This window comes from Macaca thibetana, chromosome 3, assembly GCF_024542745.1.
Source record: "Macaca thibetana thibetana isolate TM-01 chromosome 3, ASM2454274v1, whole genome shotgun sequence".
Lineage (NCBI taxonomy): Eukaryota > Metazoa > Chordata > Mammalia > Primates > Cercopithecidae > Macaca > Macaca thibetana.
In genome coordinates, this window is record NC_065580.1 from 140562357 (window position 1) to 140579824 (window position 17468).

Sequence of the window (17468 nt, forward strand, 5' to 3'; positions counted from 1 at the left end):
CTCTGCCAAATATGCCGTCTCCCCTCTTTTCTGCCCGGCAAACTCCTATTCATCCTTCAACACCCAGATCGAAAGTGAGTGAAACCATTTTGGGTCCCAGCAGGAAGTTATTAGCCCTTTCCATCTCCACATTTCCTTATCATTGCTACTTTTATGTCTTACACATCTTACTCATTCACAAAAAATTATGTATCCACCTTCCCAATTAGATGGTGAGCTCCTTAAATGTAGGGACCATTTCATATGCGGATGCCAGAGGAAGGGATTTTGATGAATTAGAAGCCTGATCTTCAGACCTCCAAATCAAACTACCTTCAGTTGAATTAGAATGAAATTCTGTTCCTAACCTGTAAATCAGAGGCTCTTAAACGCTTATGACCTCAAACGGTAAAAAACACAATGTACATCCTATTATACTACACATATATATAATACACATGCCTAACTGAAAAATCTGCTGGTCAGGCCTAGTGGCTCACACCTGTAATCCCAGCATTTTGGGAGGCCGAGGCGGGTAGATCACCTGAGGTCAGGAGTTTGAGACCAGCCTGGCCAACATGATGAAACTCCGTCTCTACTAAAAATACAAAAATTAGCCGGGCGTGGTGGCGCGTGCCTATAATTCCAGCTACTGGCAGGAGAATCGCTTGAACCTGGGAGGCAGAGGTTACAGTGAGCCAAGATTGTGCTACTAAACTCCAGCCTAGGTGATAGAGACACCGCCTCAAAAAAACAAAAAAATCTGCAATAAAACACCACCATTTAAGTTGCACTTTTTTTTTTTTTTTTTTAACTTGGGTTGTTTTTTCTTTTTCCTTCCTTTTTTTAGACAAGGTCTTGCTGAGTCGCCCAGGCTGGAGTGCACTGGCATGATCTCAGCTCACTGCAACCTCCCCTTCCTGGGCTCAGGTAATCCTCCCACCTCAGCCTCCCAAGTAGTTGAGACCACAGGTTTGTGCCACCATGTCCAGATAACTTTTTATATTTTTTGTAGAGATGGGATTTCACCATGTTGCCTAGGCTGGTCCTGCCTCGGCCTCCCAAAGTGTTGGGAGTATAGGCGTGAGCCACCACACCCAGCTTTGTTTTTTTCGTTTTTTTTTTTTTTTTTTTTTTTTTGAGACGAGTCTTGCTCTGTCACCCAGGCTGGAGTGCAGTGGCGCGATCTCAGCTCACTGCAACCTCCACCTCCCTGGTTCAAGTGATTCTCCTGCCTCAGCCTCCAGAGTAGCTGGGGCTGCAGGCATGTGCCACCACACCTGGCTAATTTTTTGTATTTTTTAGTAGAGACAGGATTTCACTGTGTTAGCCAGGATGGTCTTGATCTCCGGACCTTGTGATCTGCCCGCCTCAGTCTCCCAAAGTGCTGGGATTACAGGCGTGAGCCACTGCCCCTGGCCTTTTTTTTTTTTTAAGAAGCTGTGACCCACAAATGGGTCACAACCCGCTTTGATAAACATTGCTTTAGTTGACTCTAGTTTGATAAATGTGAAAAATCAGGCCATCCCACAAATATCCAAACAGAAAGTATTACCTGTGTGCCCAGTAATTACGTGGGGGGGGGGGGTCCCTTTGCCACTGGAGCAGCCCAGTGAGAAGGGTCTGAAGGCTGAGCACAATGGCTCATGCCTGTAATCCCAGCACTTTGGGTGGCCAAGGCGGGCAGAATGCTCAAGGTCAGAAGTTTGAGACCAGCCTGGCTGACATGGTGAAACCCCTTCTCTACTAAAAATACAAAAAATTGCAGGGCATGGTGGTGCACGCCTATAGTCCCAGCTACTCAGGAGGCTGAGGCAGAAGAATCCCTTGAACCCAGGAGGCAGAGGTTGCAGTGAGCTGAGATCGCACCACTGCACTCCAGCCTGGATGACAGAGTGAAACTGTCTCAAAAAAAAAAACAAAAGAAAAAGGGTCTGAAGGGCTCTGGACCTGAAAGCCCGGGTGCCATCTCGGCAGGCCCTGCAGGTCCAGGAATTAAATGAAACCAATTGTCACTCCCTACCACGGAGCCTGACACTAAGAAGGTCCTGAAGTCTTAGTTTGCTTCGTTTTTTTTTTGGTGAGATACGGTCTTGCTCTGTCACCCAGGCTGGAGTGTAATGTGGTGATCACAGCTCACTGCAGCCTCGAACTCCTGGGCTCAAGCGATCTTCTTGCCTAAGCCAATGAGGTAGCTGGGATTATAGGTGCAAGCCACTACACCCATTTAGTTTTCAAAAATTTTTTGCATCTGGGAGGCCGAGGCGGGCAGATCACTTGAGGTCAGGAGTTCGAGAACATCCTGGCCAACATGGTGTTTCCACTAAAAATACAAAAATAATTAGTGGGGCGTGGTGGCGCTCACCTGTAATCCCAGCTACTGCGGAGGATGAAGCAGGAGAATCACTTGAACCCAGGAGGCTGACCTTGCAGTGAGCCAAGATGGCACTACTGTATTCCAGCCTGGGTGACAGAGCAAGATTTCATCTCAGAAAAAAAAAAAAAAAAAAAGTGTGTTTTTTGCATAGACAGGGTCTCAGTATGTCATCTAGATTGGAGTGCAGATGGCATGATCATAACTCACTGTACCTTCAAACTCCCAGGCTCAAGTGATCTTTCCGCCTCAGCCTCCACCAGTAGCTCGGACTACAAGCTGGAGCCACTGCACCCAACTAGAAGATGAAAATCGTTAAAACAAACATTGGGATGACTGGGCTTCTGCACTGTACTGTTTTGTTACACTGCATAGCATAATCTATGTTCTCTATGGAGGCAAGAAACACTTGGGTTCCCCTTTCAGCTAGATACTTGTAGCGTTTCCTACCATCCCTATTCAGGCACACACAGAATTTACACAGGAAAGAGTCAGTGGCCGTGGAGGTGGCAGGACACTAGTACAATAGGATTTTTTATTTATATGGCAATAGTTACAGATCACACACACACACACACACTCAGGAAGACCCACTAACTGGGCTCACCAAGAAACAATTACCACCCCCCTCAATGCAGAGTACTTTGGGCTTCCAGGGAACAGGCCTTTTCTTACATGGCTCTGGTCCAAGGTCCAGTACTCGGCATGCGAACAGCCACATCATGGAGGGGATAAGTGGAAGAGTGTCTTTTCAACTACTTGGGTGTGACCCTGAAGACTCGGATGTGGATGGCTGAGTTGTTGCGGATCCGAGTCAGTGGCTCCCGTGTATCAGTCTCCGGCTCCAGCTCATCAACAAGCTCCACGGTGGAGGTATTGGCAGCCACCTGCAAGGACCCGAAGCTGCCCGCCTGCAGCTGCAGCGCGATGTTGATGGCGCGGTTGATGGCCAGGCCCAAGCCGTGAATGTAGATCTCAGAGCACGCGTTCTGACCCCGGGCCCCTCCGTCCAGCAGCTTCTGGCAGCGTGCCAGCTGGGCCTTAAAGTCAGTCTTCATGTTGACATAAATGTCATTGGGCCTCCGGGGAAGGCGGTTGGGAAGCCTTTTCCTAAGGGTGTACTCCACCGGATCCAGTTCAGCCTCCACGGTACCTCGGGGCTCACGGTTTTCTGCCATGCTGTGTGCCCTGGCATGGGAAAGGGACGAGATCAGAGGGATCACAGTGACCTCGAAGCCTTTCCTACCCCTTTTCCTGTACAAAGGGTGCACCTGGCCCGGCAGTGGCTCACGCCTGTAACCTCAGCACTTTGGGAGGCCGAGGCGGGAGGATCACTGGAACCCGCGTGTTTGATACCAGCCTGGGCAACACAGCAAGACCCTGTCTTAAGAAAATTTTTTTCAATTACCCGGGCCGAGGCGGGAGGATCGCTTGAGATCGGGAGTTCGAGGCTACAGTGAGCCGGGATCGCGCCACTGCACTCTAGCCTGGTAAACAGAGTAAGCCGCTGTCTGAAACAAATACAAAAACAAAAGGTGCACCCGAGAGGGGACACACTCGACATCCCTGTTTCCTTCCGGCCCCTCGTCCCCTCCTACCCACCTCCAGATCCCGCGTCTCCCCCAACCTCGCGCCTCTCCGCCGCCCCTCCCGTGCTCACTCTCTTCGCTCCACAGAGCCTTCCAGGCGCGCGAGGCCCGCTCCTCGCCAGGTCACTGAAGGGTTCGCCGGCCAGCCCAAGTAACCGCGACCCCAGGTCCCAGGGAAAGAAGGATGGGGGCGCAACCAACCCGCCGGCTCGTGGGCACCCTGCCAGCGCCGCGGTCCTGAACGGGCTGCGGAGTGCGCACGCGCGCCCGCACCCTGCGAACCACGAATCTCCTTCCCGGCTTCCGTTCACCCCGCCCCTTCCCTGAGGGCAAGTGCGACTGCGCGAGGCATTTGAGTAACGCGAGACTTCCGGGACTGACGGGATCTACCACGTGTACGCCTCGGGGACTGGCGGGCGGCCGAGGGCGGGGACCAGGTCCAAGCAGGGGAGGTGCTAGAAGGGGCAGGGTCGGCCTCCTTAGGGCTGGCGGAGGGGTAGTGTAGGGGAGACACCTGGAGGGGAGGCCGTTCTAGGGGCGGGGTTCTTCCCCATGGGAGCAGGGAGGGGGTCGAGTTCAGGAGACCGCGGTCGCCAAGAGGCCTGAACTCCGCGTTCGTCGCAGCTCCTCTAGTCGGAAGAGGCCTGAGCAGGGCTGGAAGAACTGACCCCCTAGTTTAATGTCCCTGTGGCCCGAGGACCGAGGGGGGAACTGAGGGACGTAGCCGGTCCCCACCTCGCTGGAGGACAGCGTCCCGGGACTCCCCTGCAGTTCACAGGAAGCTGTCCGCCTCCTGTCTGTGCTGGGGACCCACGCTGTGGGCCCTAAGCCCAGGCTTCACGGGTCCCCAAGAAACGCTAACCCACACACGCCCCTCAACCATTTCCCACCAGCTCTGCGGCCCGCGACCCCTTAACAGGGACTTGTCGCCCCCTGGTGGGCAAGGTGGGGAGGACGCGCGCCGTATTCGTGGCTCTCCAGGCCAGTGGAGTGGGGCTCTGCCCAGACTGGATGATTTCTACAGAGTTCCCTTCTGAAATGAGTAGGACCTGCTGCATCCTTTGGGGACCTTGAACTACTCTGTTTGCCCAGCATTCAAATGGGGATGTTCACAACAGCTCCCCCACCATATTGCACATGCATTTTGTTGAATGGCTAGCTGTATAGCTTCTGACTATAAACTTGCATTTATTTATTTTTGAGAGAGGGTCTCACTTTGTGGCCCAGGCTGGACTGCAGTGGTGTGATCTCAGCTCACTGCAACCTCTGCCTACCAGGTTCAAGCGATTCTTGTGCCTCAGCCTCTTGAGTAGCTGGGACTACAGGCGCACGCCACAGCACCTGGCCAATTTGTTAAATTTTTTTGAGACAGGGCCTTACTCTGTCACCCAGGCTGGAGTGCAGTGGCGTGAACACGGCTCACTGCAGCCCTGAATTCCTGGGCTCAAGCGATCATCCTGTGTCAGCTTCCTGTGTAGCTGGGACCACAGGTGTGCGCCACAACGCACAGCTGAGTTTTAAAAATTTTTTTGTAGAGATGGAGTCTCACTTTGTGGCCCCGGCTCGTTTTGAACTCCTAAGTTCAAGCGATCCTCCCACCCTGGCCTCCCAAAGTGCTGGGATTACAGGTGTGAGCCACTGGGCTTAACTCAGCCTAAACTTGTCTTTTATTTTTATTTTTTTTAAAGACAGGGTTTCAGTCTGTTGCCTAGGCTGAAGTGCAGTGGTGTGATCACAGCTCACTGCAACTTCCGCCTACCAGGTTCAAGAGATTTTTGTGCCTTAGCCTCCTGGGTAGCTGGGATTACAGGCACACGCCACTGCACCTGGCCAATTTACTTCATTTTTTTGAGACAGGGTCCTCCTCTGTCACCCAGGCTGGAATGCAGTGGCATGAACATGGCTGAGTGCAGCCCTGAACTCCTGGGCTCAAGCCATCATCCTGTGTCAGCTTCCTGTGTAGCTGGGACCACAGGTGTGTGCCACAATGCACAGCTAATTTTTTAATTTTTTTGTAGAGATGGAGTCTCACTTTGTGGCCCAGGCTGGTTTCAAACTCCTGGGCTCAAGCGATCCTCCCACCTTGGCCTCCCAAAGTGCTGGGATTACAGGTGTGAGCCACTGTGCTCAGCCTAAACTTGTCTTTTTTTTTTTTTTTTTTTTTTTTAGACAGGGTCTCAGTCTGTTGCCCAGGCTGGAGTGCAGTGGTGTGATCATAGCTCACTGCAGCCTCAACCTCCTGGGCTCAAGCAATCCTCCTGCCCCAGCCACCTGAATAGCTAGGACTACAGGCATGCGCCAGTATGTAAAGTTGTATTTTAGAAGTTAATCCTTGGTATTGAAATTTTCGAAATGTTCACATAATTGTTGGGACTGATTCATTCCTCCACACATGATGCGCCTCCTCTCTCCCATATCCTGTTAATTGTAGCGGTTGCAGGCATTTGCGTTGACAGGATATATAGATGGCTCCACACTTGACCTTGAGCGCCAGAATGCTCTGAAGTCAAGCATATGCCACAGTGCTTGAGACTGTGGGCATCATCTGTAGTGTCCTTTTCCTCGACTCCTGTCTCCTTGGTCCTAGGGAGGTCTGGCTCTAATTGCTAGTTTCCAGAGATTCATTCTTTTTTTTTTTTTTGAGACGGAGTCTCGCTCTGTCACCCAGGCTGGAGTGCAGTGGCCGGATCTCAGCTTACTGCAAGCTCCGCCTCCCGGGTTCACGCCATTCTCCTGCCTCAGCCTCCCGAGTAGCTGGGACTACAGGCGCCTGCCACCTCGCCCGGCTAAGTTTTTGTATTTTTAGTAGAGACGGGGTTTCACTGTGTTAGCCAGGATGGTCTCGATCTCCTGACCTCGTGATCCACCCGTCTCGGCCTCCCAAAGTGCTGGGATTACAGGCTTGAGCCAGGCTTGAGCCACCGCGCCCGGCCTCTTTTTTTTTTTTTTTTTTGAGACAGTCTCGCTCTATTGCCCAGGCTGGAGTGCAGAGGTGTGATCTCAGCCCACTGCAACCTCTGTCTCTCAGGTTAAAGTGATTCTCCTGCCTCAGCCTCCTGAGTAGCTGGGATTACAGGCATGCACCATCACGCCGGGCTAATTTTTGTATTTTTAGTAGAGATGGGGTTTCACCATGTTGGCCAGGCTGGTCTCAAACTCCTGATCTCAAGTGATCCTCCCGCCTTGGTCTCCTAAAGCTCTGGGTTGAGAGGCGTGCGCCATTGTGCCCAGCCTCATTTTTAAGCCTTGGGTCACAGGAAGAAGCAACAAGAAACTATACCCAACTCAAAACGTTTTAGGAGAATCATAAAATTTGTCCATTCAGAAGGTAGAGTTGGGTCCATTAAGTTATTGTTACAAGAGGTTGCATATTCAATGATCAGTTATATAAAATAATGTTCTCATCATAAGTATACTTTTCATAATCTGTTTTATCATACATGTAACATTCAAACTGACAAATACACTGACTTGGGAATAAAGGATATGAAAACACTGGTTTAAAAACAACAGAGATGCTAATTCCTTTCTTGCAGTTGAGTTGTGAAACCCCAGGTAATGTTGTAAACTGTAAACCTACACAGGTGAGTTGGCATATATTTATGTCTCCCAGACCCTTCTCACTTCCCTAGGATGGAGTCCGACCCCATTTGATCAAAGGTCAAAGAGAGTTCAGATTCTGGAGAAATTTGCTCCCAGCACCCCATTTCAATCCCATAGTTCTTTCCTTTACTTCAGATTCTTTCATTAACCACAAGATTAGGATTGAATTGGAAGATCCAACATATTATAGTAAAGATACCAATTCTCTTCAAATTAATCCATAGGGGCCGAGTGTGGTGCCTCACGCCTTTAATCCCAGCACTTTGGAGGCCAAGGCGGGAAGATCACTTGAGGTCAGGATTTCAAGACCAGCCTGGCCAACATGGTGAAACCCCATCTCTGCTAAAAATACAAAATTAGCTGGGCGTGGTGGCGTGCACCTGGTAGTAATCCCAGCTACTCGGGAGGCTGAGGCAGGAGACTAGCTGGAACCCAGGAGGCAGAGGTTGCAGTAAGCTGAGATCCCGCCACTGCACTCTAGCCTGGGCAACAGAGTGACCTCTGTCTCAAACAACAACAACAAAAACCCAAATTGATCTATAGGCGTAATGCAATTCCTACAAAAATCCCAGCAATGTTTTTTTGTATTAAATATAGATGTTTATTCTAAACTTTATATGGAAAGGCAAAAGAAGTAGAATAGTTAAAACCACTTTGAGGCCGGGCGCGGTGGCTCAAGCCTGTAATCCCAGCACTTTGGGAGGCCGAGACGGGCGGATCACGAGGTCAGGAGATCGAGACCATCCTGGCTAAAGCGGTGAAACCCCGTCTCTACTAAAAAAATACAAAAAAAACTAGCCAGGCGAGGTGGCGGGCGCCTGTAGTCCCAGCTACTCGGGAGGCTGAGACAGGAGAATGGCGGGAACCCAGGAGACGGAGCTTGCAGTGAGCCGAGATCCGGCCACTGCACTCCAGCCTGGGCGACAGAGCGAGACTCTGTCTCAAAAAAAAAACCACTTTGAAAAAGTTGTTGGAATCATACTATCTACCTGATTTTATGACTTACTATATAAATATAGTTACCAAGAAACTATGGTCTCCCCAGTGGGATAGACACATAAATCAATAAGATGGAATTGAGACCTCAGAAATAGATTCACACAAGTACAGTCAACTAACTCTCTTTTTTTTTTTTTTTGAGACAGAGTCTCGCTCTGTCACCCAGGCTGGAGTGCGGTGGCCGGATCTCAGCTCACTGCAAGCTCCGCCTCCCGGGTTCACGCCATTCTCCTGCCTCAGCCTCCTGAGTAGCTGGGACTACAGGCGCCCGCCACCTCGCCCGGCTAGTTTTTTGTATTTTTTAGTAGAGACGGGGTTTCACCGTGTTAGCCAGGATGGTCTCGATCTCCTGACCTCGTGATCCGCCCGTCTCGGCCTCCCAAAGTGCTGGGATTACAGGCATGAGCCACCGCGCCCGGCCCTAACTCTCTTTAAAAAATAAATTTTTTTTGCCGGGCACGGTGGCTCACACCTGTAATCCCAGCACTTTGGGAGGCTGAGGTGGGCGGATCACGAGGTCAGGAGATTGAGACCAGCCTGGCTAACACGGTGTAACTCCGTCTCTACTAAAAATACAAAAAATTAGCCGGGTGTGGTGGTGGGCGCCTGTAGTCCCAGCTACTCAGGAGGCTGAGGCAGGAGAATGACGTGAACCTGGGAGGCGGAGCTTGCAGTGAGCCGAGATCGCCACTGCACTCCAGCCTGGGCGACAGAGCGAGACTCCATCTCAAAAACAAATAAAAATAAAAATAAATAAATAAATTTTGTTTGTTTATAAGACAGTGTCTCACTCTGTCACCCAGGCTTGGAGTGCAGTGGCACAATCTTGGCTCACTGCAGCCTCGACCTCCTGGGCTCAAGTCATCCTCCCACCTCAGCCTCCCAAGTAGTTGGGACTATCAGCACACACCACATACCCAACTAATTTTGTTTTATTTTTTGTAGAGACGAGGTCTTACTATGTTTTTTTTTTGTTTTTTGTTTTTTTTTGAGACGGAGTCTCGCTCTGTCGCCCGGGCTGGAGTGCAGTGGCCGGATCTCGGCTCACTGCAAGCTCCGCCTCCCGGGTTCACGCCATTCTCCTGCCTCAGCCTCCTGAGTAGCTGGGACTACAGGCGCCCGCCACCTCGCCCGGCTAGTTTTTTTTTTTTTTTTGTATTTTTCAGTAGAGACGGGGTTTCACCGTTAGCCAGGATGGTCTCGATCTGCTGACCTTGTGATCCGCCCATCTCGGCCTCCCAAAGTGCTGGGATTACAGGCTTGAGCCACCGCGCCCGGCCAGTCTTACTATGTTGATCAGGCTGATCTCGAACTCCTGGACTCAAGCAATCCTCCTGCCTCAGCTCCCTCAAAGTGCTGAGATTACAGGCGTGAGCCACTGCCAACCAACTTGTTTTTGACAAAGGTACAGAAGTGTTTTAATGGGGAAAGCACGATCTTTTCAAGTGGTGCTGAAACAATTGTACAAATAGGCAAAGCAATGAGCCTCAGCCCTATGCAAAAAGTTAATACAAAATGGATAGTGATCTAGGAAAAAACTTCATGGTGTAGGGTCAGGCGAAGAGTTTTGTTTTTTTGTTTGTTTGTTTGAGACGCAGTCTCACTCTGTTGCCCGGGCTGGAGTGCAGTGGTAGGATCTCGGCTCACTGCAACCTCTGCCTCCCGGGTTCAAGAGATTCTCCTGCCTCAGCCTCCTGAGTAGCTGGGATTACAGGCACATACCACCACGCCCAGCTAAAGATGAAGAGTTCTTTTTTTTTTTTTTTTTGAGACAGTCTCGCTCTGTCGCCCAGGCTGGACTGCAGTGGCCGGATCTCAGCTCACTGCAAGCTCCGCCTCCCAGGTTTACGCCATTCTCCTGCCTCAGCCTCCCGAGTAGCTGGTACTACAGGCGCCCGCAACCTCGCCCGGCTAGTTTTTTTGTAGTTTTTAGTAGAGACGGGGTTTCACCGTGTTAGCCAGGATGGTCTCGATCTCCTGACCTCGTGATCCACCCGTCTTGGCCTCCCAAAGTGCTGGGATTACAGGCTTGAGCCACCGCGCCTGGCCAAAGACGAAGAGTTCTTAGACGTGACTCCAGAAGCACAATCCATAAAAGAAAAACAATTGGGCTGGGCGCAGTGGCTCATGCCTGTAATCCCAGCACTTTGGGAAGCTGAGGTGGGTGGATCACCAGAGGTTAGGAGTTCGAGACCAGCCTGGCCAACATGATGAAACCCCACCTCTACCAAAAATACAAAAAATTATCCAGGCGTGGTAGCATGCACCTGTAATCCCAGCTACTCAGGAGGCTGAGGCAGGAGAATTGCTTGAACCCAGGAGGCAGAGGTTGCAGTGAGCTGAGATTGCACCATTGCACTCCAGCTTGGGCAACAAGAGTGAAACTCTGTATCACAATAAAAAACATTGATAAATTGGACTTCATCAAGATGTTTAAACATTTGCTGTGTGAAAGACCACATTAATAAGATGAAAAGAGAAGCCACAGACTGGGAGAAAATATTTGCAAATCACATATCCGACAAAGGACTTGTATCCAGCATATATAAAGCACTCTCTAAGCTCAAGAAGTAGAAACCAAATAACCCAATTAGAAAATGGGCAAATCCAGCCTGGGCAACACAGTGAGATCCTGTCTCTATAAAAAATTTAAAAATTAGCCAGGCATGGGCCAGGCACGGTGGCTCAAGCCTGTAATCCCAGCACTTTGGGAGGCCGAAACGGGCGGATCATGAGGTCAGGAGATCGAGACCATCCTGGCTAACACAGTGAAACCCCGTCTCTACTAAAAAATAGAAAAAAACTAGCCAGGCAAGGTGGCGGGTGCCTGTAGTCCCAGCTACTTGGGAGGCTGAGGCAGGAGAATGGCGTAAACCCGGGAGGCGGAGCTTGCAGTGAGCCGAGATCTGGCCACTGCACTCTAGCCTGGGCGACAGAGCGAGACTCCGTCTCAAAAAAAAAAAAAAAAAAAAAATAGCCAGGCATGGTGGTGTGTACCTGTAGTCCCAGCTACTCCGGAGGCTGGGGTAGGAGGATTGCTTGAACCCAGGAGGACAACACTGCAATGAACTGTGATTATACCACTGCACTCCAGCCTGGGTGACAAAGTGAGGCTCTGAGAAAGAAAGAGAGAGAGGAAGGAAAGGAAGAAAAAGAAAAGGAAGGGAGGGAGGGAGGAAGGGAGGGAGGGAGGGAAAGAAAGAAAAAAAAGAAAGGAAGGAAGGAGGGAAGGAAGGAAGCAAGCAAGCAAGCAAGCGGTGGCGCTTGCCTGTAATCCCAGCACTTTGGGAAGCTGAGGTGGGTGGATCACCTGATGTTGGGAGTTCGAGACCAGCCTGGCCAACATGGTGAAACCCCCTCTCTACTAAAAATACAAAAATTAGCTGGGTTTGGTGGCAGGCGCCTGTTAATCCCATCTACTCGGGAAGCTGAGATATGAAAATCGCTTAAACTTGGAAGGCAGGGGTTGCAGTGAGCCAGGATCACACTATTGTACTCCAGCCTGGGCGACAGAGCAAGGCTCTGGCAAAAAAAAAGAAAAAGAGAAAGAAAAAGAAAATGGGCAAATCTCAAGCGGACATTTCAGTGAAAGACAGTATAAGAATGGTAAATAAGCACATCATAAGATGTTCAATATCACTAGCTATTAAGGAAATACACACGAAAACCATGACAAGCTACCAATAACATGCATTGAAATGGCTGAAATACACAATCCTAACAATACCAAGTGTGGATAAGAATGCAGGGAAACTGGATCTCTCATACACTGCTTGTGGAAGTATAAAATTGTACAGCCATCCTAGAAAACAGTTTGGCAGTTCCTTCTAAAATTAAATGTACACTTACCAAATGACCCAGCAAGAGTATTTCTCAGCATTTAAAAACCTGTACATGAACATCCATAGCATTTTTTTTTTTTTTTTTTTTTTTTCTGAGATGGAGTCTCACTCTGTCACTCAGGCCAGGCTGGAGTGCACTGGCACAATCTCAGCTCACTGCAACCTCCGCCTCCCAGGTTTAAGCAATTATCTGCCTCAACTTCCCGAGTAGCTGGGATTACAGGCGTGTGCCACCATGTCAGCTAATTTTTTTGTATTTTCAGTAGAGATGGGGTTTCACCATCTTGGCCAGGCTGGTCTTGAACTCCTGACCTCATGATCCACCTGCCTCAGCCCCTCAAAGTGCTATGATTACAGGCATGAGCCACCGCGCCCAGCCCATCCATAGCATTTTTATTTGTAATAGCCCAACCAGAAGCAACCCAGATGGCTTTTTTTTCATATTAATTTATTATGTAGAGATGGGGGTCTCCCTGTGTTGCCCAGGCTGGGCTTGAACTCCTGTACTTAAGCAATCCTCCTGCCTCGGCCTCCCAAAGCGCTGGGATTGCAGGTGTGAGCCACCGACCTCCAGATAACTTTTGATCAGTGCAAGGTAAACAATCTATGGCACATTCATCCCATGGAATATTACACAGCTATAAGGGATGGATCAAGGTGACCTGTTAGGCTGCGAACATACCAGTTATATTACATAATACTGTGCTCACCTGCTCATATTTTAGTGTGCAAGACAAGGTAAGCATGATCATGTGACCTGTGCTAACAGGAGGGGACATGAATAGGATTGGGTGGATTCCCAAGGAGAGACAGCCAATATCATCTTGAGGGATCCAGGGTTTTCCGAGAGGAAGTAATGATTAGGCAGAGACAGGAATGTTTAGCAGTATGTCCTATATCCCATTCATTTTTTTTTGAGACAGGGTCTGGCTCTGCCACCCAGGCTAGAGTGCAGTGGCTTGATCTTCACTTACTGCAACCTCCGCCTCCCTGGCTGAAGCAATCCTTCCACCTCAGCCTCCTAAGTAGCTGGGACTACATGTGCGTACCACCACACCCGGCTAATTATTTTATTTTTTTGTAGAGATAGGGTTTCGTTATGTTGTGCAGGCTGCTTTTGAACTCTTGGGCTCAAGCGATCCTCCCGCCTCAGCCTCCCAAAGTGCTGGGATTACAGATGTGAGCCACTGTGCCCTACCCATATCCTGTTCCAATGTGGAGGTGTTGAAGGACTGAGCCCTGGGAGGATGGGGAGAAGAGGAGGAACCAGTAAAAGTCTGAGAAATAGCAGCTAGTGAGGTGGGAGGAAAACCAACAGAATATAGCATCCAGAAAGCCAGGTGAAGATGGCATTTCTGGAGGGAGTGACCATCTATGTCACTGGCTGGTAACAGGTCATATAAGATAATGGACCAGTAGATTTCACAATGTGGAGGTCATTGGTGACTTACAACGCAGTTATGTTTGGTTGAACAAAGAACTTAGCTCAGGGTCAAAAGTAATTCTGAATGCAATAAATTAATTTTAAGGCCCATTATGTCATAATTAACAAAAAGCACTGTTTATGAGCTATCACTCCATTACTCAGGTCGTATGTCTTTCCATGGTACTTAAAATATGTTTTGCAAACTCTGATATCCAGATAAGTATCAAGGCTCGCAATTTAAGTGGGTGAAGACAAGCTCCGTAATAAACCAATTTGACAATAAACCGATCTGACAACAAGATAGTCCTTATCCCCTTACATGCATTTTTTTTTTTTTTTTTGAGACGGGGTCTCGCCTGATTCTCAGGCTGGAGTTCAGTGGCCCGATCTCAGCTCACTGCAACCTCCGCCTCCAAGGTTCAAGTGATTCTCCTGCCTCAGCCTCCCGAGTAGCTGGGATTACAGGCGCCCGCCATCACGCCGGCTAATTTTTGTATTTTTAGTAGACACGGGGTTTCACCATGTTGGCCAGGCTGGTCTGGAACCCCTGACCTCGTGATCCACCTGCCTCGGTCTCCCAAAGTGTTGGGATTACAGGCGTGAGCCGCCGCATCCAGCCCTCTCCTTGCATTTCATCGATGGAAAACACAGAAGAGGAATCCGCCATTACGGAAAAAAAAGGGCGGGGGGGCTGGGCGCGGTGTCTCTTGCCTGTAATCCCAGCACTTTAAGAGGCCAAGGCGGACGGATCACTATGTCAGGAGATGGAGACCATCCGGGCTAACGCGGTGAAACCCCGTCTCTACTAAAAATACAAAAAATTGGCCAGGCGAAGTGGTGGGCGCTTGTAGTCCCAGCTACTCTGGAAGCTGAGGCAGGGGAATGGCGTGAACCGAACCCGGGAGGCGGAGCTTGCAGTGAGCCGAGATGGCGTCACTGCACTCCAGCCTGGACATCAGAGGCAGACTCCGTCTCAAAAAAAAAAAAAAAAGAAAGAAAAGAAAGGGGCCAGTAATGGTGGCTCATGCCTGTAATCTCATCACTTTGGAAGGCCGAGGCGGGCGGATCACCTGAGGGTCAGGAGTTTGAGATCAGCCTGACCAACATGGCAAAACTCATCTCTACTAAAAATACAAGACGCTTGAACCCGGAGGGGCGGAGGTTGCACCACTGCACTCCAGCTTGAGGAACAGAGCAAGGCTCTGTCTCCAAAAAAAAAAAAAAAAAAAAAAAAAAGGTAGAGGCTGGCTGTTTGGTTTTGCGTGAGACCACTCTTTCATCTCCATTAACCTTCTAATCAAATCTCTTTGTTTAGTTAAAAAGTTTGCAAGTTTAGAACACAGACCAAGACATTTTACAGAGCAGCACCTGAACAAACAAAAACACATTAGGTCCAAGTGATTTCTTTTTTTTTTTTTTTTTTTTTTGAGACGGAGTTTCGCTTTTTTTTTTTTTTTTTTTTTTTTTTAACGGAGTCTCGCTCTGCCGCCCAGGCTGGAGTGCAGTGGCCGGATCTCAGCTCACTGCAAGCTCCGCCTCCCGGGTTTACGCCATTCTCCGGCCTCAGCCTCCCGAGTAGCTGGGACTACAGGCACCCGCCACCACGCCCGGCTAGTTTTTTGTATTTTTAGTAGAGACGGGGTTTCACTGTGTTAGCCAGGATGGTCTCGATCTCCTGACCTCGTGATCCGCCCGTCTCGGCCTCCCAAAGTGCTGGGATTACAGGCTTGAGCCACCGCGCCCGGCCGGAGTTTCGCTCTTGTTGCCCAGACTGCAATGGCCCAATCTGTGCTCACCACAACCTCAGCCTCCCAGGTTCAAGCGATTCTCCTGCCTCAGCCTCCCTCGTAGCTGGGATTACAGGTATGAGCCACCACGCCTGGCTAATTTTGTATTTTTAGTAGAGATGGGGTTTCATCATGTTGGTCAGGGTGGTCTTAATCTTCTGACCTCGTGATCCACCCACCTTGGCCCGCCTCTTTATTTTTTCACTTTTCTCCCTTTTTGAGTCAAGGACTCACTTTGTTGCCCAGGCTGGAGTGCACAACCTTGTCTTTCTGGGATCAAGGAAGGACAAGGTTTATTAGCAGCATGAGAACTGAGTAATACAACCAGGGTAGAAGACTAGAGGGGTCTCCCTGGATCTCCTGGACACCAGTTTGTGACTTTGGACAAGTAATCCCCACCGACTGTAAAGTGTGAATACTGATGCTGACGTCACCAGAAATTAAAGCCTATGAACTCCCTCTTTGAGAAAGGAAGCTAGGTGGCAGGGCACGGTGGCTCATGCCTATAATCCCAACACTTTGGGAGGCTGAGGTGGGAGGATCCCTTGAGGCCAGGAATTCAAGACCAGCCTGGCCAAAATGGTGAAACCCCGTCTCTACTAAAAATACAAAAATTAGCCGGGTGTGGCAGCTCACACCTGTAATCCCAGCACTTGGGGAGGCCGAGGCAGCCAAAATGGTGAAACTCTGTCTCTACTAAAAATACAAAAATTAGCTGGGCATGGTGGCGCCCACCTGTAGTCTCAGCTACTCAGGAGACTGAGTTGGGAGGATCATTTGAACCCAGGAGATAGACGTTGCACTGAGCTGAGATCACGCCACTGTACTCCAGCCTGGACGACAGAGCGAAACTCTGTCTTGAAAAAAATTTCAAAATTAAATAAAATATAAAAACAGCAGGACAGGCATAGTGGCTCACGCCTATAATCCCAACACTTTGGGAGGCCGAGATGGAAGGACTCCTTGAGCCCAGGAGTTCGAGAAGAGCCTGGGCAACATCGTGATACTTCAGTCTGTACAAAAATTTGAAAGTGAAAAATAATAGCCAGACCAGGCGCAGTGCTCATACATGTAATCCCAGCACTTTTGGAGGCTGAGGCAGGTGGATCACTTGAGTTCAGGAGTTTGAGACCAACCTGGCCAACATGATGAAACCCCCTCTACTAAATATACAAAAATTACCCAGGCATGGTAGCACACACCTGTAATCCCAGCTACTTGGGAGGCTGAGGCACGAGAATGGCTTGAACCTGGGGTCGGAGGTTGCAGTGAACTGAGATCACGCCACTGCACTCCAGCCTGGGCAACAGAGTGAGACTCTTTCTCAAAATAAATAAATAAATAAATACCTGGGCATAGTGGTGTGCCACTCCCTGCAGTCCCAGCTACTCGGGAGGCTAAGGAGGGAGGATCACTTGAGCCTAGGAGGTCGATGCCCCAGTGAGCCATGACTGTGCCACTGCACTCCAGGCTGGGGAGCAGAGCAAGACCCTGTCTCTTAAATAAATAAAACAGTTAAAAAAGGAAAACAGGAAAACTCCAAGTGCAGAGAAGCCTAGTGGTACTTGGTGGGGGAAACAAAAGTTGTTCCAGGTATAATAGTTCCTGAAGTCAACACTCTATCATGGCAAGACACCAGGCACTCAAATTCCAGGTCATGAACTTACCTTTTCCTTGTTTTGAGGATTACATTGTGTTGGGCGACAGCAGTAAGGTATACATTCTGGAGTAACTTCCAATGAAAAAGGTGAAAGCATACGCGGAACTTTGCAGCTCTGAAAAAGTTCAGCCAGTCGTTCTTGAAAAGTCCTCTTTTTAAACAAAGGGGGTTTCAGTCACCTCACATTTGCATAGCAGTTTCTCTCTTGT

The 17468-nt window shown here is 49.5% G+C and overlaps 1 protein-coding gene across 5 annotated transcripts in view; it reads right to left on the reverse strand.

The window, feature by feature from the left end:
• Positions 1-2860: 2860 nt before the first annotated feature.
• The window catches only part of POP7 (POP7 homolog, ribonuclease P/MRP subunit), a 123240-nt gene continuing 108632 nt past the window's right edge, over positions 2861-17468 (reverse strand). Inside the window, exons 1-3 of one of the 5 annotated variants that reach the window (XM_050783908.1) lie at positions 4144-4283; positions 3762-3864; positions 2861-3541 (exon numbers count right to left, since the gene is read on the reverse strand). In XM_050783908.1, the coding sequence (XP_050639865.1) occupies positions 3109-3531 (423 nt within the window). In that variant the 5' untranslated portion in view covers positions 3532-3541; positions 3762-3864; positions 4144-4283 and the 3' untranslated portion in view covers positions 2861-3108. Of the gene's footprint in view, positions 3542-3761; positions 3865-4013; positions 4284-17468 lie in introns of those variants that run through there. The other 4 variants (XM_050783905.1, XM_050783906.1, XM_050783909.1 and 1 more) reach the window with 4 other exon arrangements.